Source organism: Patella vulgata, chromosome 8, assembly GCF_932274485.2.
Source record: "Patella vulgata chromosome 8, xgPatVulg1.2, whole genome shotgun sequence".
NCBI lineage: Eukaryota > Metazoa > Mollusca > Gastropoda > Patellidae > Patella > Patella vulgata.
The window spans coordinates 46295213-46316845 of NC_065886.2; the positions used below are offsets into that span (position 1 = coordinate 46295213).

General features: G+C 36.6%; 1 protein-coding gene across 1 annotated transcript; it reads left to right on the forward strand.

The window, feature by feature from the left end:
* The first annotated feature begins 2174 nt into the window (after window positions 1–2174).
* Window positions 2175–17034, forward strand: LOC126829547 (beta-1,3-glucan-binding protein). Its single transcript, XM_050559495.2, has 12 exons — window positions 2175–2289; window positions 4335–4415; window positions 6514–6633; window positions 9120–9241; window positions 11529–11603; window positions 11900–11966; window positions 13052–13219; window positions 13914–13991; window positions 14294–14405; window positions 15038–15106; window positions 16034–16163; window positions 16821–17034. Exons 1-12 carry the CDS (start codon window positions 2181–2183, stop codon window positions 17022–17024), a joined length of 1335 nt encoding a protein of 444 aa, XP_050415452.1. The 5' UTR covers window positions 2175–2180; the 3' UTR covers window positions 17025–17034.
* The last annotated feature ends 4599 nt before the right edge of the window (window positions 17035–21633 follow it).

Below are 21633 nucleotides of genomic sequence, written 5' to 3' on the forward strand. Positions count from 1 at the left end.
CGTTAATCCAGTATGTTGAGGTCCGGCATGGGCGAAAGGACCGAGATCTTTGGGTTATAAGCAAAATCGGATAATAATTGTGACCTCTAGAGTGTCCATAAGCTAAACACCTCTGTGTTCGTACAATCAGGGGCCATAATCCATGGAGTTACGGTCCAATATCGAAAGGAACCGTGATCATTTGGAGATAAACCTATAATTCAACTGTCGTTAAATCGGATAAAACATGTGGTCCAAATGTGGGAGAATCAAAATGGATAATGAGGTTACAATGGTAGCAGTAATAATCTAGACTATGCTATTCTTATAAAACCAGTCATAAGGTCTCTCAGAATAAATTAATTTGTCAAAAAGTTTCAATATAAATGCAATTTGATTGAAGATCTGCAAAACAAATTTTTAAGACCTTTAAAACTGGACACAGAAGCCGAATGTAAAGTGTGCAGGTGCGTAAAAAACGTATCATCTTCATAGGCCTACATCTAGATCTACTTTAACGATTTCAGTCATAGATTATCTCTTTTGTTAATTAAATTAATAATTCCTAATGTATCTGATGCACTTCTGTAATCACCCAGATTATAAACAATTTATAAAATCTATAATTTCATAATTGAATACTGTGTTGTGTCATATACATATCATTACTTATACAAGGACAGCCTCATAATTGAAAGGGAGGTAACTATGTTTTCTATTTAATTTGCCAAAATGCACTATGCAGTTACGTACACTATTGGGTTATTAAAATAATGTTATTCTTTATGTTACATTTATCTCTATAGAACATATTCTATGAAATATTCATGATAATTGCTTGGAAGCTTCGGCGAAGCATGCAAAAATTATTATCAGTCTCTACTACATGTAGAATTGGTGACCAGAGATCCTCGGTCTCTCAGATGCATGATGCAGAGGAAATACCCTAGTTCGTAAAAAAAAGTTGCAAAACTTTGTGGTAAAATCATACAAAAATTATTATCAGTCTCAACTACATGTAGAGTTGGTAACTAGAGATCCTCGGTCCATCAGATGCATGTTGCAGAGGAAATACTATTAATATGAAACCACTTTAATGACAGAGGAGACCATGGTGATTCTAAGGGAGTATTTGTTTTAAGGGATACTAGGCAATAGAATTGGGTGATATGCCTTAGGAATATGCACTGAAAATCTTCATATACTTGCTTTGAAACACCAAAGAAAATTGTCTGATATAAATGATATAACTAAAATTAATGCAGGAGTTCAAATTTTACTCAATATAATAACACGATGTCGACTGTGCTCCTACGGAAATGATTTTCATCGGCTTCTTGAATAGTACAGAACTACTCCTCAAACTGGAGCATCCTTTCAGAACAACGTCAGTTCTCTCGATAATTTTTTATTGTGGGTTAAATCTATTTATTAATTAACAGAAATCACCCACAGAAACATAAACAATCCCAGAGCCAAAAAGAATCTCGGACAGACGACAAACTTGCTACTGCTTGGGAAAGTAGATCAGCTGCAATGGGTGCGTATGAAAAGAATTTAAGACATTTTTTCTGCACATTATGTAATGTTCCATAAATTCTTACAGCACTATATTAACTGATCAATGATAACATTAATGCGGGGAATAATGAACGTGAGAGCAATACTAATATTACAGTCAGGGGAACTATTTTATGACGCAGAAGTGTTACTGCTGCAGAAAGCAGTCCTTTAAGATAATGAAAGTACCATTATTATACATATTCCAAACTCATCACTTCACCACTTCTTGAAAGTTATTGTTTTTTTCAAGGGGCTAGCAATACATAATAAACCTTATACGTATCTCCAAAGTTGGGTCATCTACTACCTGTGAATTTATGTGGGATAGACGTTGGCTTGTTTGAAATTTAACTAAACAATAACGTGCTTTTCTATACGTGATTTCTTCATTGAAAATTGTCACACTAAGATTTAGCTTTTACTTTAACTTAAAGTTATGGCGCAAACAAATAATATTTCTACTATTCAATAAAATATGGGTCGATTTATGATAGATGGTTTTTACAAATCTAACTAAAAAACGCATTACGTCAAACGTAAGATAGGCCATCTGTTATAAATACACGAGATTTTAAAATATAAACATCTACAAAGTGGGCCGTATAAAATAACTTACTTATGCCATAGTGGTAAACAATATGTTCACGTTATGGGTTTTATTGACGACAGTGGGTCTGGTCAGTTGTTATATCCTACCAGATCCCCAATTTAGCTTATCGGCCAAGGGCGGTGAATTTAAGTCAGAAGGTAGGTGTTTTATTTTTCAGGTTAATTTATATCTTCAAGAAATTTAAATTTTTGAACCACGATTATATTGTTTCAAAAAAGAAAACCCACCAAAAAACCCATGACAACAGGGGCAGATATGTTTGTACACTGTGCTAAAATATAAGTGGACTTTGGTAAATGGTCCTATATCATCCCAAAACAAGGGTTTAATATGCACAAACAAAACAAGGGTTTAATATGAACAAAGTAGCTTTTAGTTTAGTCTTAAACATATTCTGGTCGATCATCTATAAACGATGAATAATTTTAAAAATAAAAGCACATTTGATTGTTTGTGGTCCTATCCCTCAATAACACATTTTATTGTTCCCCGCCTTTCGAAGAAAGCAGGGGACTATTAAAATGGGTTCGTCCGTCTGTCTGTCCGACACACTTTTGGGGCAAAATAACTCTCTTTCTAATTGAGCTAGAATGTTCAAATTTTCTGCTTTGGGTAAGCAGAGATAAGAAATTTGATTGGTTGATGCTTTGAGACACAATAACTTTAGTTCTAATTAGGTGAGAGTGGGGACACTTGGTGTATATTTATCACAACAATACCTTGACTAAATTCGATAATGAACATTTTCTGCTGAGGGTAAGCAGGCGATAAGCAATTTGATTGGTCGAGACTTTGGAACACAATACCTCTCCTTCTAATTGAGGTAGAATGTTCAAACTTGGTGTAGGCATTCACGGAGTTTGATTGGTTGATGCTTTGGGGCCATGATAACTTTGGTTATAATGAAGTGAGAGCGATGAAACTCCGAATATAGATTCAGTATATCATTACCTTGACGAAGTTCGATGGTGAGAATTTTCTGCTAAGGAGCGATAAGCAGTTTGATTGTTCAAGACTTTGGAACATAACAACTCTGCTTTTCATTGAGGTGGAATGTTTAAACTTGACGTAGATGTCCGTTAGGTGAATGCCTTGACTGAGTTCAATGATTATCATTTCGAGATGAAATTAAGCAGAGCTAATCAATTTCACTGGTCGATGCTTTGGGACAAAATAATCTTGATTCTATCTGATGGAGTAATGTGTAGTTTGATTGCGCGATACTTTTGAAAAAAATAGATGTGCGATTAATTAATATGTGTCATCTATTTATTTTGGGATTTCGGCGGGGGACATCAGCCTCACTATTGGGTTGTTTTTATTTTACTTTTAACATACATATGAATGATCTCGCTCTTCGTGCTTTTATTATTGTATTGGGTTTTCTTTTGGTCGACCTGCCTGGCACCTTACGTTTTTATAATTATTTTTTTTTTAAAAAATAGACATTTATGTAATATCTTCACGTTAAGGGCCCGGTGGGTCATTTAGCGCTATATGAATCCGTTACAATATTGTGAGATTTTAATCTCTAATGGGAATAGGGAATATCGGTCCAATTCGAGTCAGTATAGTATATAGACAGCGAGTTTTACGACGTCAAGCCTTGGGTAGTTTAGTCTGATATTCCGGAACTTACAGGTACGTTAAGTCCCTATACGTGAACAATAGCGTTGTACAATGAGAGGTCGTGACACAAACGTACTGTAATCAAACATGGCGACCTCCACGGAAACCTTGATATTGAACGATTATCACAGGAAGACATTTGCAGAAAAAACGCTATACTTCGTATTCGCGATATTTTCTATCGAGTAATCTAAGAGGTTCCCAGCTGGGTCAGTAGTCAATAGAAATTAGTGGCGAAATATGCAGGGTATTGAGTGAAGGGTTTGATAAAATGTACGGCGTTAAAACGATATCAAGCCTTCTGTTGAAGATGCGACCTATGAGCCTCGACTTTAACACAGTGCCGCTATCTTCTATTTGGCGCGGAGAGACCTAGTGGACCTAGTTTAAATCCGATTTAATCCAACCAGGGAGATTATCTAGCGTTGGTAATTTGAATTTGTTTTCTTAAATGTTAAATAATCAACCTGAGTCCATATTTAACCTGTATTAAGCCGTGCGAAATTACGCATCGAGCCTGAAGTATATACATGTAATATATTTTTAATTTAAGATATCCCTGGACTTAAGAATCTATATTTCATATATAAAGTAAATAAAGGTACAGAACTGCTTAGAAAAGCAGAAAAGGGAGGTATGTATCCAGCTCATATGCTATTTTGTTAGAATTATGGAAGACCAGACTTTTTCTTAGTTCTAAATGTTATCAACCATGATTGATATATATTTTTATACGCCCACATTTTCATGTGGACGTATATTGCCCCTGTCCGTCCGGACGTCCGTCCACAATTGGTTGTGAACAGTCTACAGGTCACAATTTTTATCCGATTTCATTGAAACTTAAAATATAGGTTTATCACCCTAAGATCTCGGTTCCTTCCGATATTGGCATGTATCGGACTGTAACTTCATGGATTATGGCCCCTGATTGTACGACAAAATCACGTTTTTTGCCTGTGAACAGTGTAGAGGTCACAATTTTTATCCGATTTGGTTTAAACTTGAAATGTATGCTCATAACCCATAGATCTCGGTTCCTTTCGATATTTGTACATATCGGAACGTAACTTCCTGAATTATGGCCCCTGATTGTACGAAAAATCGCGTTTTTAGCTTGTGGACCCTATAGAGGTCATAATTTTTATCGGATTTAAAAAACCGTATTATTATGTAACCGTTACACCCTAAGGACGACGGAGTTCGAATTTCGTGAAAATCGGCCCAAAACTGACAGACAAAATGGCCGCCCTTCTCAAATAGCGTAAAAGTACGGTATATAATAATAATAATAATATCTTTATTTTCAAAGGTGAAAAATCAAGGTTGTGGACCCTATAGAGGTCACAATTTTTTTCCGATTTTGTTGAAACTTGAAATGTAAGTTTATAACCAAAAGATCTTGGTTCCTTTGGATATTCGCGCATATCGGACCGTAACTTCATGAATTATGGCCCTTGATTGTACTTGTGGACCCTATAAAGGTCATAATTTTTATCCGATTTAAAAAAAACCGTATTATTATATCACCGTTAAACCCTAAGGGCGGCTGACTTCGAATTTCGTGGAAATCGGCCCAAAACTGACAGACAAAATGGCCGCCTTTCGTTCTCAAATAGCTTAAAAATATGGTATATCAAGGTTGTGGACCCTATAGAGGTCACAATTTTTATCCGATTTTGTCGAAACTTGAAATGTAAGTTTATAACCCAAAGATCTCGGTTTCTTTCGATATTCGCGCATATCGGACCGTAACGTCCTGAATTATGGCCCCTGATTGTACGAAAAATCACGTTTTTGGCTTGTGGACCCTATAGAGGTCATAATTTTTATCCGATTTAAAAAATCGTATTATTATATCACCGTTACATCCTAAGGACAGCGGAGTTCGAATTTCGTGAAAATCGGTCAAAAAATGACAGATAAAATGGCCGCCCTTCGTTCTCAAATAGTGTAAAAATATGGTATATCAAGGTAGTGGACCCTATAAAGGTCACAATTTTTATCCGATTTTGTTGAAACTTGAAATCTAAGTTTATAACCCAAGGATCTTGGTTCCTGTCGATATTCGCGCATATTGGACCGTAACTTCCTGAATTATTGCCCCTGATTGTTCGAAAAATCGCGTTTTTAGCTTGTGGACCCTATAGAGGTCATAATTTTTATCCGATTTAAAAAACCGTATTATTATATCACCGGTTCACCCTAAGGACCGCGGAGTTTGTCAGTGAAAACTGACAGACAAAATGGCCGCCCCTCGTTCTGAAATAGCGTAAAAATATGGTATATCAAGGTTGTGGACCCTATAGAGGTCACAATTTTTATCTGATTTTGTTGAAACTCGAAATGTAAGTTTATAACCTAAAGATCTCGATTCCTTTCGATATTTGCGCATATCGAATTGTAATTTCCTGACTTATGGCCTTTGATTGTAGGAAAAATCACTTTTGTTTTAGCTTGTTCTCTATCCATCTCTCGAAAATGTGGGCGTTTCCTGCCTGGCAGCCGCTGGTTTAATTGCGATATGATCGCCATTTTTATTTTACATATTCCAATCAGGCCTATTTAACGTAAAGTTGGACTTTCTATCCCAGAGATGCCAGAAGGAAGTTCATATTAAGCAATAAAACCAAAGCAGTTTATAATTCAGATTTCGTTATATTTCTTACATCTGGTACATAAGAAAGTCATGAACACGATAATTGTCACGGATATATTTCTATCTTGATAAGCTGATGGTATCTGGCGTTATGTTGATGCTTTAATGGAAAATGTCGATGAAGTTGACTATTATAGCCAGGGTTATTTAGATGGTTTGATATTTGGAGGATCTCATCAGGTTTGGAAACGAGGTAAGTTGTCTGTAGGGTATAAAGTAAGTACAGAATAAGCAAATCGAAGAAGTTGAAAACACATAACACTGACATTGCAATAATATCAAATCACGGTGAATGAGTCAAGGAACTGTTCAGTTAGTCTAGCCTTTAAAGGGCCAATCCCGATAATATTTTGGAGAATAAAACTGCTTATTTTTGTGTTAAAATAGCTTAAAATCCTCTACCTTAGGGCCGAGCAACTAACTCAGTATATATGATACGTTTTCAAACAACTTAAACCTGTCAGTCTTCATCTGGAAATGGAGATCTGTGTCTGATAAAACCAGACTATTATTTTTTTTAATTATTGTGCAGGTGACATTTACTTTTCGTTATCAAGTACAGCACGTGGGTCATTCACAGTATAGACCTCTAAAGGAACGGGAATCGAATCTCAGGTCACCCAACGAAACAATTGACCCGAAATCTTAAAAGTTTTACGTGTCCGGATAAGCAGTTTTGACGTTCACGTCCACACGACCTAATATTTTGAGCTGAAATTTAGAGACAAACTAAATACACCACTCCTCTATAGTTTGGTGCTTAAATTTCATACGTACTCGGGTTTGTATTTTTGAGGCTCTGTTCAAATCGGGATATTCCCTTTAATGAAAGATGAAATAAAGAAATATTTTCTCATCATTGTAGTATATTAATGTTAATCGTGATCAGTCAAATAAGAAATTCTTTCGCCACCAAACAGATGACATATATCGTATGCCATGGCAGTGACGGTTTACTCAAAATTCTAGAATAACAAACATGTTACCAGGTGTACCTATGGATAATCGGTTGGCTCGGTCAAGCTATTAATCTAGCCATAGGTGGCTAAAATAAGCAAGGTGCTGGAAAAATGCCTAAATTTGTCTTGAAAGCTCGCCATAACTGAGCAAATTCGTTGAGCAAATCTGAATCTTACCACAAAATACTGAAAAACCAAAACAATGAAAACTTCCACAATTTTTTCATTGGCCACTGCTATGAACCTACGGTAATGGGCGACTTAATTTATCTAAATAAACATTTGAAATCCTTTAGGCCGTTTAGAAAAAATAGTCGTGTCTAAATGACTTTTAAGGTAGGCAACTTCCATCCCTCCCGATCAGATCGGGGAACTTTTTTGAAACATGGGATCCGCGGAGACACTGACTAGCTTACCAGGAGGTATCGTGTTCGCTCCCAGGGTTGACCAAGAAAGTTCATTAGGATTTTCCAGAGTAATTTTCCCCTGGCAGTGTTGCAGGATGGTTGGCCAGTGTACGTAAAATTCAAAATACGAGTAGGCCTAGTACCGATGTCGGGGCATAACACAATGCATGGCATTTCATTTGAAGCGAACTAAACAAGCACCACATTAACATCATGCCAACCCAAATAAAAAAACTTTCTCGAGGTGTTGGCGGTTTAGACCCATGAATAACCCAATGTCCTCATGATAGGCACATGGATGACCCCAATAACACTGTATTCTTTTAGAACTAATGTTTTTCAAGCTCGTTAGATAAAATCATCACGATGCTGATGGTTAAGCCGCTCAATATACATTCCAACAACGATCCAATATTCCCATTATAAGCGTATTATTTGTTCGTGGTGTATTTTAAGTTGACTTCGGCGGACCAGACGAATATGCAAACATCCCGTTAGTTTCAGAATTTATTATGTTTTTTGTTGATGTCATATATATTATTATAGTCTACAAAACAGTTCAGGAGAGCAAGTCGAACATGTGTGGAAATGTCTAAATTTGGCCGTTTAGCTAAAGATATTATTTATGTTGGTTATCAGGGGGAGGGGGGTAGAATTCGATGGAAATAATAGAGATTTAGCGGGAAAAAACATATTTGTTGATTAGGAGTTTGTCGAGAAGATGAATTTTCACTGCAATCACTGGTGATTTGAGCAAGGAAACGTTATTTTAAAATAGGTTAAGCGTTTGCCCAGATGTTTACAATAACAATGGAACCAACCTAGATTTATACTTAATTCGACAAGGCTAGAAATTCCTTATGTAATATATGCCTCTCAATCAACTAAAGTAGTACAAAAAATTTACGCTGAAGTATTCAACCATCGCAGATTGCCAGCTTCAAGAGCTAATCGCCCGAGGATTTTCCTGTCATGATATCCTAATGGTAAATAACCCCCTTGTTTTCTTGGGGATAACCCTTCCACCCATAAGATCTCTTGGTATCAATCCACTCGACGGATTGTGTTTGACGTGATTGGATAATTAATATTATATACAGATCACAATTCTTTGGAATATAAGCAATGACTAAAGAAGCCTAGTCAATACGTCGCTAAGTAATAAGCAATAATTGTATTCCATAGACCTGTATAATCCAGTTCAATTACTTAATTATTTTGGATGAATGTTGTTCTTTGATGCTATGGATTTCTATTTTATACAATGTAAATATTTTAATTGTGTAAAAGAAAATATGTTAATATTTTAATAGTACCTTTGGCTACTCTACCACCGAGAAGAATGCGTGGGGCCGTTTCCTTTAGAGATGATTTTAATGGAAATCACTTGGATACTAATCACTGGACGGTGCAAGTTACAGCAACCGGAGAATACGTAAGATGCTAATCAATTACAAATAAGAGTCTTAAGGCGTTGCTTTTAGTGTACAAAATTACAAAAACTCACACTTATGATGGAGTTAAAAAAATAAATCCTAAATAATGATTCGGATAGTGTCAACATTATTCTGCCTTGCGCGCAGACAAGCCTCATACAAACGATAGTCGCTAATAGTGTAAACCTGTGCCTTCTGAAGTCGGAGTTTCACAAATACAAGATTGTGAATTGGTATATATATTGAACATGATAATATATGCAGTAAAAAAACCCCAACAAAATATTGATTATAAACATTCTGGTTACTCATGTTTTAAAAATAAGTTAAATAATAAGAAATGGGCACAAATGGGTCGCAACGCATAAACTAATGTATACTCTTCAAAAAAAAGTAGGGAATATTGAAATGCAAATACCTATGCAGGTTGTGATATGATAAATAGTCATGGACATTTGACATGCTTTGAGAGTATGATCACAGATGAAGAACTTATCGCCTCAACAGGACCACTGAGCTGCACGTGCGACAGGCAATAGCGGGCTGGTTTATCCTAGCCATGTTTGCTTTTCTATTAGCACTTGTATAAGATTTACTGTTAAGCGTATCTTTGCTTCAATGTGTTACGTTTAATTTGCAATGAGACGTCTTCAACATGAAGAACGTCTACGTGCTATTGGCATGCTTCAAATGGGTTTTACACAGCGAGTAGTAGCCAACATGCTTAATATGTCACAATCTGTGATCAGCAGACTGGAACCGGTACACAAAATGTTGATAATAGACCTCGTTCAGGTCGTCCTAGAGCCCAGGATCGATACATTCGTACACAGGTCCTGCGAAATCCAGGACAAATGGCCAATCAGCTTTCTGTAAACTTCTAACAAGTTACAGGAATTCGAGTTACACCCCAAACGATTATAAATCGGCTACATACAACCCATTTGCATGCGCGACGACCGCGTGTTGTGCCTCCATTAACTCGCCAGCAAATGGCAAACAAGCGTCAATGGTGTAGGCAGCGTAGAATTTGGGGTAATCGTCGATGGGCGCGTGTAATGTTCTCAGATTTACTCTGGATTTCACTGATAGTCGTGATCGCATTTGGAGGCGTGTAAATGAGCGTCATGCTAACGTTAACGTCGGACAGCATGTCCAACCTCGTGGGTTTCCTCCCACTGCTAAAGACCCCTACGGGCAAGCGAATTATTGAAATATAATTTAAAAATATGTTAGTCCCGAAATGACCTAGTTTGTGTCGAGTGGCCGTTAAACCCCATTTCTCTCTGTCAGACAGCATGACACATTCGGGCGTGGGGAGGAATCAACAGACTGGCAGAACGGACTTGCATATTGTTCAAGAAAGGGTCACTGGTGTGTACTACCGTGACCACATCCTGGCACCGATAGTTCTGCCCTTTGCTCAACGTGCAGGTCGACTTTTCATCTTTCAAGATGATAATGTCAGTGCCCACCGCGCTCGTGTCGTGAATGATTACCTCCAGCGGCACCCTAATGTCCATATGCCTTGGTCAGCCATGGGTCCTGACCTTTCCTCTATAGAGCATGTCGGGAGACGTGTTCGTCAACGTCAACCGGCGAAACTGCAAGAATTGGCCATGGAACAGCAAAAGGAGTAGGCCAGATTGCCGCAAATAGTGATTGGACGGTTGATAAGAAGCATTATTAAGACAAAAATCAAGAACGTCCCTTTTCACTTTTGACAGTGTATCTCTTTGCGAGTGAAATAGGGCCAGATAAGCTGCCCATATGAACTGTTTATGTTCATGAGTAGGCAGTTGGCCTGTTGTTAACATACACTAGTTACCTCTAATAAAAAAAGCAGTGCATTTCCGCAGTTTTGTATTGTTTCTGAATATCCCCTACTTTTTTCAAGAGTATATTATGAATGTATTTAAACTGACTTAGATTCAATCTTTTCTGTTTTTACTATAATTTCTAATTAGTTATGTTCGGCGTAATACGCGGGTACAAATTGAATCGCAGTCTTTAGCGTCTGGTTATTGCAGTCTACATCGGTAGTATTCTCCTGTGGGTATGTTTAGCCTCATTCATCCAGTCGATTTATTACAAAAGGCACTCGAAAGCATTCTGGCACGCGCTTTTGCCTTACATATTGGATGCCAGAATTCCATCTTTTCATGATAAGATAACATCAATGTTGATTTAAATTGACCTTAAGTCGTGTTTGCAATGTCGAAGAATGTGGATGACAATGAGTTAAGAGACTTGCTTCCTTTAATTGTTCGTATTTCTCATTTATAGCATAAAGAATTTCAAGTGTATACTAATGATCATAGAAATGTTTATGTTAAAAATGGTAAACTTTATATAAAACCGGTAAGAATACGATTTTCCTAAAATAAAAAGAGCTACATGCCCATACAAGTATAAAGTCAGTATTATTGTATTAAATACCTTGCTTCAAGGTTGTGTAAGAAGACAATACATGTATATACCCTTCTTTCAAGCCATGTTTCGTGTCAACAAGGGTAGCATAACAGTAGCTCGACATATATTTGCTAACTATAACTTGAATTTATAAGGTCGATGCAATATCCACATTATTTGCATGTATGATAAACTATACCTAATTTGGTTAACACCTAGTTCACCTTTTTGTGTTTTCGTTGCAGACATTGGCAGTTGATAGCGGTCATTTTACTGAAAATGATTTATATCATGGTGTATTAGACGTTAAAAGTAAGACACTTTCATCTTTTAATGAGGTTAATATTGTGTTCATAAACAAATCTAGCACGAATTACTATGATCTCATGATTCTCAAATATTGGACAAATAAAACAAACGATGTTTAAAAATTGATGAACTTGGTCGTAAAGAATAAGTAATGCTCACAAATTCCATATCTTAAATGCAATAATCTTAGTTTAGAAGTTAGAACATCAATGCTAACAGAGCATATTTAATTAGAATACCACAGTCTGATTAGCCGATTCTTTGAAAGACGATAACGTTACTTCTAGTGATTAGATTATGATAAAACTTAGAAGATACCTTCTTGACCACTGGCACACAGCTAAGCAGTTGGCCTACTACAATCGGATTGGTCAATAACTTCATTTCTAGTGTATGAAGTTTGGTAAAATGTCCAAATGATTTTGATTTTCTTGGTCACCCCCTTAGTTTTCCAACATCAATGCCATTGATTAGCCCAATGGGTTGATTCTTTAAAACAACAATTTTTTCTTTTGCTTTATGAATTTTGAAATATATATTCATGATCACAGTCATTCACCAAAGTTCGAACATCCATAATCCATGCTTACGTAATTAGCTTACTGAAATTTAATTGGTCAATTCTTAGAATTTACTTCCACTACAAGGATATCAACTAATTCGGATGGATATTTCAAGTAAAAAAAAACTTCTCTGGCAGTAATACCATCTGCGACTATTTTATAAACTTGACATGCAATAACTGTACTAGTAGTTGGCTGAGTGATTTTGATAAAACTTTAAAGAAAGTATACCAATCACCTACATAATTTAATTACAATCTATGCACTTTTTGAGTAACACTCACCTCGTATAATTTAGTTGAGAGCGTTATCGAGTATTTTGACGGTCATTTCCAAACGATTCAAGGTTTTGATTTGCATACATAAGAAACCCTTTCAATATCAGAGAGTAAAAGCAGGAATTTATATTTGAACTATGTGTGGTAATGCGTTTCGTACACTATGCATTGGATATCTTTCATACGGACATAGTTTGCTGTTCTTATAATATATGTATTTTTAATTGAGTGCCTTTTATAATTACAGAAACTTGGGGTACATGTACATTTAGTGGTAATCGAGGATGTTACCGAGAAGCTAAAGATGGTCTCCTACCCCCATTATTATCTGGTAGGATAGACAGTAAACCAACGTTAAAATATGGTCAGGTTGTAGTCAGAGCTCAGATACCGAGAGGAGATTGGATTTGGCCAGGTAAGCTCATCATATGAATTATACACCTACCACTTGTTGAGTGTTGTACTACTGTCTGATCCAACCTTAGCCGGCCTTTTTTTCAAACGGGAAATAAACGTCTACTAAACACAACCTAGGTCAATTCGGGACTAACATGGTTAAATTCTATTTCAATAATTCGTGTCCGCGTAGGAATCCTTAGCAGGGGATTGGACAATCGACCCTACTCCTTGTCGGGTACAGGCACGGAATCGGAACCATATCATGTGCTTAATGACAGACCTTATGATCAAACGTGCACGCGTTAAACCATTTAATGCTCATTTTAATACCTTCCTTTCCCAAGATGATCAGTACGTTTTATGTATGCATCACGTTATTTTACCGACATTTCGCCTAATAGTTTGGATGCAGCTATTGCGCCAGGCAGGGTGAGCTTACTCTTCCGGACACCTGTTACCACTGTTTGTCGTGTATATTGTACACGAGGAGCAGTCCATTTGCTGATTACACTATTTTGCCTATAACGTTTTTTAGGACTTCGAATTCTGTCTTATGGTTTGGATTGTTCGTACTTGGTTTTATTTTATTTATATCAATGACACTACAACGTTTTAGTTAATACATTATATGCAATATTCATATTCATTTATTTAATTCTAACATGTAATAATTCAACATCTAAATTATAACTTGTCATATTTTTTTGCAGCTATATGGATGAGACCAACCAACTCTCCATATGGGGGTTGGCCACAAGATGGTGAAATAGACTTTATGGAAGCCGCTTGTAAGTAGTTTACTTGTATCTTATAATGTCAAGGGAAGTAAAATGGAAGTTGAAAAATTCAACACGTATCGTTCTGGGTGAATAATTAGGTTAAATAAAATAGATTTTAAATACATTGATGTTGGTAAATATGTGTTGACCCAAATGGTAAATGTAAGATAGGTTTTTAAAACATGAATCTCATATGACTTGATCGTGGCAATTCGAAGATAGCTTCAGTTATATATATTTGATATAAAATTATAGTTATCACAAATAAAAGTCATCTACATTTATTTATTTACTATATGTATTTATTTTAGGTAATGAAGTCGCATATTGGGGCAAGAATGACAATCATGGAATCAAAAGAATACACTCAACACTTCACTTTGGTCCAGATTCCGCACATGACCATCATGTTAGTGGCGAAAAGTAAGCAATATTGCGACATTTAATGCAATTTAAGGAAAACCGAATACATAAGTATTCCATTAAATATCATCAATTAGCGATCATCGGGGAAATATAAATAACAAGGGCAGATACTAGAATCATGCATTATCGACTTTCTGGACGTATCCTTTCAACGGCGACACTAAACTGTGTTACTGGCCAAACCCGAACTAGCAATGGCAATCGAAAAGATAAAAACAGCACTAACAGTAATATCGACACAATGAAATTTGTCAGATTTACTGAAAATGTATGGATCTTGTTGATGACGTTATTTAATTTATCTAATAGTGATCTAAATAATTGATCACTATTATTTTTTGTTAAAATATAGAAACAAAACGACCTCTTCTTTAAGATTCGATATACAACCCCCCACCAGTAAAACATCTTTTTCATCAAGTTGTTACCAATTAGGCAAATAGATTAGTTGTGAATATTAAATGCCGATATATATATTTTTTTAGCATACCAAAATACTTACGATCTTTTATTCCACAAAGGTCATCCCAGACGCGCATCTTTGTAATGTGGTTTGAGTTGTTTAAATTCCATTCATTACACACAATAGAATTATATTATTTTAATGAGTCTTGCGTCTTATTCTTTAGAGTAAAAGAACATGGTGATTGGCATGAATTCCATACGTATAAAATGGACTGGTCACCAGACCACATCATGTAAGCTTTTCTTTTATTTTGGTTTGATACATAGTTTTCATTGTCTGTTTACTTTTGCCTAGAACTTCTACATGCAAATGCATCGACATTCATTCTTTGGTAGGGGTTGCTTATAGTCAACGGACTGAAATCGATCGGTAATAAACAACCAGCGGCTGCCAGGCAAGAAACGCCCAATTTTGCAAGATATGGATTTACTCAGCATAGGAATAGAGATACTAGCTCGACGGTGTTCCAGTCGCGCTTTATAGAGCTAAGGTCTAAGTGTGGTGATATTTTGTCGGCTACCGTGGAGCAATCCGAGAGCATATCTGTCCGTCTACCACCTGCTTCTTCCATATTTACAGCTGAGCCCCGGGCAATTCTTAAGGCTTTTGAGTTCATTGAATCATCATCACATTTAAAACGTATAATCGTTTCTGATTCTTTGTCCTCATTACAAGCAATAAAAAACAAACAGCTTGAACACCCCTTAGTCTGCTACTAGCATACGAATTGAGAAGCAAGGACATTATCCTATGCTGGATCCCCCGTCATACTGATATAAAAGGGAATGATAAAGCAGACTCGGCTGCCAAGTCTGCCTTAGATCTTCCCTTTTCCTATTTTTAAACACCATAATATACAGATTTTAAATCCTGCATTAATCATTTCATTTATGACCGCTGGCAACGGTCTTGGGATCTTGCAGACACAAATAAACTTCATCACAATAAGCCTCACTTTGGAGATTGGTCCACTCCTATAAGTTGTTTTGTGTCTTTGTGTCTCCTTGAACAATTCAACAATTAAACACGTTCAAAATTTTAAAATCCCAACCTATCATTCAACCTACATTTCAGCTTTACCAAAACAGTCTAAAATTTTATCCCGTCCGTCCTGAATCGATAACTCTCAAATTGTATGCCCTTTGTTCAACTACTTCAGCATTTCAGTTGATGATGATGTTATCCTTAAAATGACGGTAGCAGATGGAACGACATTGTGGAATCAGTATAAGTTCCAGGGTACTAATCCATGGGCCCATGGTAATAAGATAGCACCTTTTGATCAACAGGTAATCTAGTTAATTCTGATTAGCTGGTATTGTAACATGCGACATAAAGATCAAGTTCAAAATCTTAAAGACTGCAGACGATCATAAGCAGTCTTACAATATATGGGCAAAATTTATGCAAATCGAACATGTTGTATTTTTTACTATTGATTTCGTACCGCTATTTTTGTACGTATGGGGTAATTGTCATTCCATTTTGACTAATTCTTCCATGGACATTAGCCTTTATCTAGGTTTTTGTACCTAATTGCATTATGATGACAGACTTAAGAGTATAATATCACATAAGTTTGACATGTGAGACACGTGTCTTTCGTAGGAGAAACATGAACTTAACAGTGAGCTTATGATGTATGGGTTTTCGAGTGTCTATAAGGTTTTCGGGGAGCCCCTGTGTCTCAGTGAATAATTAGTTGACTTGCTAATCTGGAGGTCCCTTGTTCGATCCGGTGTTGTTTGAGAACGTTTAGTGGGATTGTCTAAATTTCAAAAACTCGAACCTGATCTTAATCGAAACAGAAAGGTGACGCATCAAACTTTAAATTCAAGATATTTTCAAATAAATTATAATGAAAACAAGAGTAAAATAGCAAATCTTTAGGTGCATTTTCTTTTCATCCGAATTAACCATTCCTTGGTGCTCATAATATCTTTTAGTTCCATATGATCCTAAACGTAGCTATTGGGGGAACCTATGGTATGTTTAACGATAAGACACACTACGCCTATCCCAAACCATGGCATAACACCGACAAAGATCCACTGAAGAATTTCTGGGAAGGACGACACAATTGGCTACCGACCTGGCATGGTGATGATGTGGCTATGATAGTTGATTATGTAGAATTTAGACATATGTAAATAAAGCCTATTGTGAAGGGTTTTTTTTAAGACCTATTATGTACTACTTAAAGGGAGACAAGACAATAGCCGTTTCTCATGGCTATAAATGCATATTTAATGGAAAGAATAATAGTTTTCCTTCCTTGTATTTTCATCATTTAGTTTTTACAAAACATCGTTGGACAATTCATCGATGCTATTGATCCCCATTTCCAGTTCCAAATCCTTTAATATCAACGTGAAGCTTCTTGACTTCACATTGTGTTATTTTTTAAAATAAAAACTCTCGGGAAAGTCGTATTTAGGGCGCCCCACGCAGTCAAATTAATATGTATTACTAGGATACCAGGCTTTGTAGACCATCACCACTCCCCAGTCCGAGCTGTCCCTATACACCACATTTCAGCCTCACTATAGCCCGGGCGGAGTAGGACACGTTAACCCCCCGTTTCATTTCTTCTGCGGTTCTATGAGGGGTGGATGGCCGAATGGTTAGCGCGTGCGCGTTGTATTATTAGGTCTGGTATTGAGTAAGATGGCGTGGTTTCGATTCCCCGGCTATACGTGGCAAGCACTAGGGTCGCCTGTCCAACCTCATGGTTTCCTCTCACTGCTAAAGACCCCTACGCGCAAGCGAGTTATTGAAATAGAATTGAACCATATGTTAGTCCCGAAATGACATAGTTTGTGTGGATTGAACGTTAAACTTTTTCTCTCCGCTTCTATAATTCCTCCCGTCTTCATTAGCCTAGTCGAAGCAAAACCGAACAGTAGGACGTTTCATTTCATTACTATGATTCCTGATAAATTCAAGAAAAGTTTGCGAGGAGCATAAAAAAACCTTCGATAAACGGGAGTATAAAGGTTCGGCTTGGGTTGGGCTGCAGTAAAAACTCATCTTTATTTCCTCGAGAATAAATATTCCTACAAAGAACATAGTCGATAATTTATTCTACTGGCGAAAACAATCGAGGGCCAAATTATGAAGAGGCTTCTCCATCTTTAGATACATACCTGGCCTAAGGAGTTGTGCGCCCAACAGCCAAGGTCTGTTTTAGTAAAATGATTTATTAAAAATGGCAAGAAATGAGTACTGTTTAGTTATTAGAAAACTGAGTAACGTACAAATGTGAGTTTCACTTGACAAGACTAGAGTAGATTACTATGGAAGCAACTGGTCGTTTTGGCTTAAAGCCTGACTAAAGTGAAGGAACATTTCTTTAAAGTGGCTGACTACCTTTATTTATCTACTTACCTTACCTTAATGATAATCTAGAACAATTATTTTGATAAATTCCACGTATTTTCTTTTAAATATCGCGATACATTGTAATTTCAATGTAACTACATGTGTATAATTGATCGGAGCCAAGTTAGTAAGACGTTGCCTCGGGATTTTCCGGCGTGGTGCAGGACGGAGGACCTGACAAGGAAAAATATCTAGTCGTTCGGATGAAACGAAAACTAAGGTCCATGTACACAAGAGTGGCATGTAAAAGAACCCTTGCCAGCTGAAATTCGAAATAGAGTAAACCACAGTGAAAAGAAAAAATAGTACATGTCTAGTAGCTGATAAGCAGCGGATTGATGGGGAGTAATGATTTTAAGTTTACTGATGAAATTATGAATGATTATAACTAATCCTTTCAAAGTAAATTTAAAACAAAGTTGTTTATTTCATCATGCCCAAGTGATTTTTTAGGAGTTAAAGAAGGGTATCTTCAACTTACTGGGGAGTTGTCAGTGAAGACATTTCTCTGAAAGAGATCTGAATATAAAATCGCCTGTATTACAAACAAATCATTTAGGACGTTAGCTTTATCACTACAGGTGACAGCTGACAGATCACCATGGTGTTTCAAGATGGTTTCGATGCTGCCATAGCTACCTCGACCATGTGGTGTTAATATATTCGTCCTCGTACTTGTAAAACATAACTCCCATTAAACGAATGCAGGGTACAGAAGTAGAATCCAGGTCTTCGGGTAGATCATTCGTAGCTTCATATCCAGATCGTAAGACTGGCTATGATAAAGTTTTCTGTCACGGTGGGGTTTAAATACCCTTCTCTACGATAACATATTCTTCTCTGTGGCGACTTTCTGTTTTCTAGACAAAAAAGGCTGGATCCACTAATTCAGTTAAACTGGTTACTTAGCTAAACTGTTGGCCCAACTCCAAGAGTAAACTCCAGTGTTTCTTTAGTACTTTGGACAGCAATACTCATGATCGGCACCGGGCAGCTGTGTGTCGTTAGCTCTTCCACGAAGTGTAGTCGAATGCTATTCAAATCGCAGTAAATTAGACTGAAGGACACTTTCGAGTTCATTAGTAATTTTTGTATATCCTCTAATATGTTCAAGCAGCATCCTGGTATTGACCTGTCTTCTCTCGATTTCTCTTTGTAACTGTAACTTCTATCTTAACATTGACGTTATTGTCCCCCGCCATTCAAAGAAAGCAGGGGACTATTAATATGGGTTCGTCCGTATGTCTGTCCGTCACACTTTTTGGGACACAATAACTCTCTTTCTAATTGAGCTACAATGTTCAAACTTGGTGTAGGTGTTTATTAGGTCAATGCCTTGATTGGACATGATAACTTTAGTTCTAATTAAGAGAGTGATGAAACTTGGTGTATAGTTTCATTACACCAATACCTTGACTAAGTTCGACAGTGAGCATTTTCTGCTCAGGGTAAGTAGGGCGATAAGCAATTTGATTGGTCGAGACCTTGGAACACAATAACTCTCCTTCAAATTGAGCTAGAATCTTCAAACTTGGTGTAGGTGTTTATTAGGTCAATGCCTTATAAGCAATTTGATTGGTTGATGCTTTTGAACACGATGACTTTAGTTCTAATTAAGTGAGAGCGATGAAACTTGGTGTATAGTTTCATTACATCAATACCTTGACTAAGTCTCTCTTTCGAGAGCTTAGGTCTAAATATGGTGATTTTGCTCCTATTTATACAGATGACTCGAAAGATGGTGATCGGGTAGCTTCGGCTACTGTGAGGCCATATCTGTGCGTCTTCCACCTGCAGCTTCTATTTTTACAGCTGAGCTTCAGGCTATACTGCAGGCCCTGGAGTTCATTCAATCCTCACCTTTTTTAAAACATATCATCTTTACTGATTCTTTGTCCTCTCCCCAAGCAATAAATAATAAACAACTTGATCACCCATTAGTAGCAGACATTTATCGTCTGCTACTATCTTTCGAGAGTATCAGCAAGGATATTGTCCTTTGCTGGCTCCCCAGTCACATGGATATAAAAGGGAATAATCAAGCAGATTTGGCTGCCAAGTCTGCTTTAGATCTTCCCATATCTCAACTTTTAATACCTTTCAATGATTTTAAATTTTCTATAAATTCTTTTATATATGACCGCTGGCAACGGTCTTGGGATCTTGCAGACACAAATAAACTTCATCACATTAAACCTCTCATAGGAGACTGGCCAAACTCCTATAGAACCAACAGGAGGGATGAAGTTGTTTTGTGTCGCTCTCGTATTGGTCATACTTTTGTAACTCACATTTTCATTTTGAAGCGAGAGCCGCAACCAGAATGTGTTCACTGTCATGTTCCTTTGACAGTTAAGCACATTTTGATTGAGTGCAATCATCTCAAGAATGTAAGATCAAACTATTACCGTTGCCAGTCACTACATCAATTATTTGCTCAACCGGAGCTGTATGGAAAATTGTTAAACTTTTTAAAAGAGACAAACTTTTATTACAAATTTTAATTGTATATATATATCCGTATTTTTGTTTTTAATTATTTATATACATAAAGGACTTATATTTATTTATATTTATTTTTAACAAACTTGTCTGTGATACTTGTTTTTATTTATGTATATAAATATATTTATGTGATATTGATTTAATTTGTCTCGTCAAAGTCACGATGTGTTTGGCACCATATAGCCCGGTTGGAGCTGACGTGCCATTAAATTTCATTTCATTTCATTTCATTTCAAGTTTAATAATGAGCATTTTCTGCTCAGGGTAAGCAGAGCGATAAGCAATTTGATTGGTCGAGACTTTGGAACAGAATAACTCTCACTCTAATTGAGTTAGAATGTTCACACTTGGCATAGGTGTCTATAAGGTGAAGAATGCCTTGATGGATTTTGAAGATGAGAATTTTCGGCTTAGGGTAAGCAGAGATAAGCAATTTGATTGGTTGATATACATGAGACACAATAACTTTAGTTCTAATTAAGTGAGAGTGAGGACACTTGGTGTATAGCTTTATTATATCAATACCTTGACTAACTTCAATTATGAATATTTTCTGCTGAGGGTAAGCAGAGTGATAAGCAATTTTATTGGTCGAGAGTTTGGAACACAATATCTCTCCTTCTAATTGAGGTAGAATGTTTAAACTTGGCGTAGGTGTTTATTAGGTGAATACCTTGATGGAGTTCTATGATGACCATTGTCTGCTTACGGTAAGCAGAAATAAGCAATCTGATTGGTTGATGCTTTGAGGTACGATAACTTTGGTTAAAATTGAGTGAGAGCGATGGAACTCCGAATATAGATTCAGTATATCATTACCTTGACTAATTTCGATGGTGAGAATTTTCTGCTTGGGCTTATGAGCAATAAGCA

Coding starts and splice junctions, on each gene's coding strand:
- LOC126829547 (XM_050559495.2), top strand. CDS start 2,181: ATGTTCACGTTATGGGTTTTATTGACGACAGTGGGTCTGGTCAGTTGT. Junction 9,242..11,528: donor TTACAGCAACCGGAGAATAC/GTAAGATGCTAA, acceptor TCTCATTTATAG/CATAAAGAATTTCAAGTGTA. Junction 13,992..14,293: donor AGACTTTATGGAAGCCGCTT/GTAAGTAGTTTA, acceptor TATTTATTTTAG/GTAATGAAGTCGCATATTGG.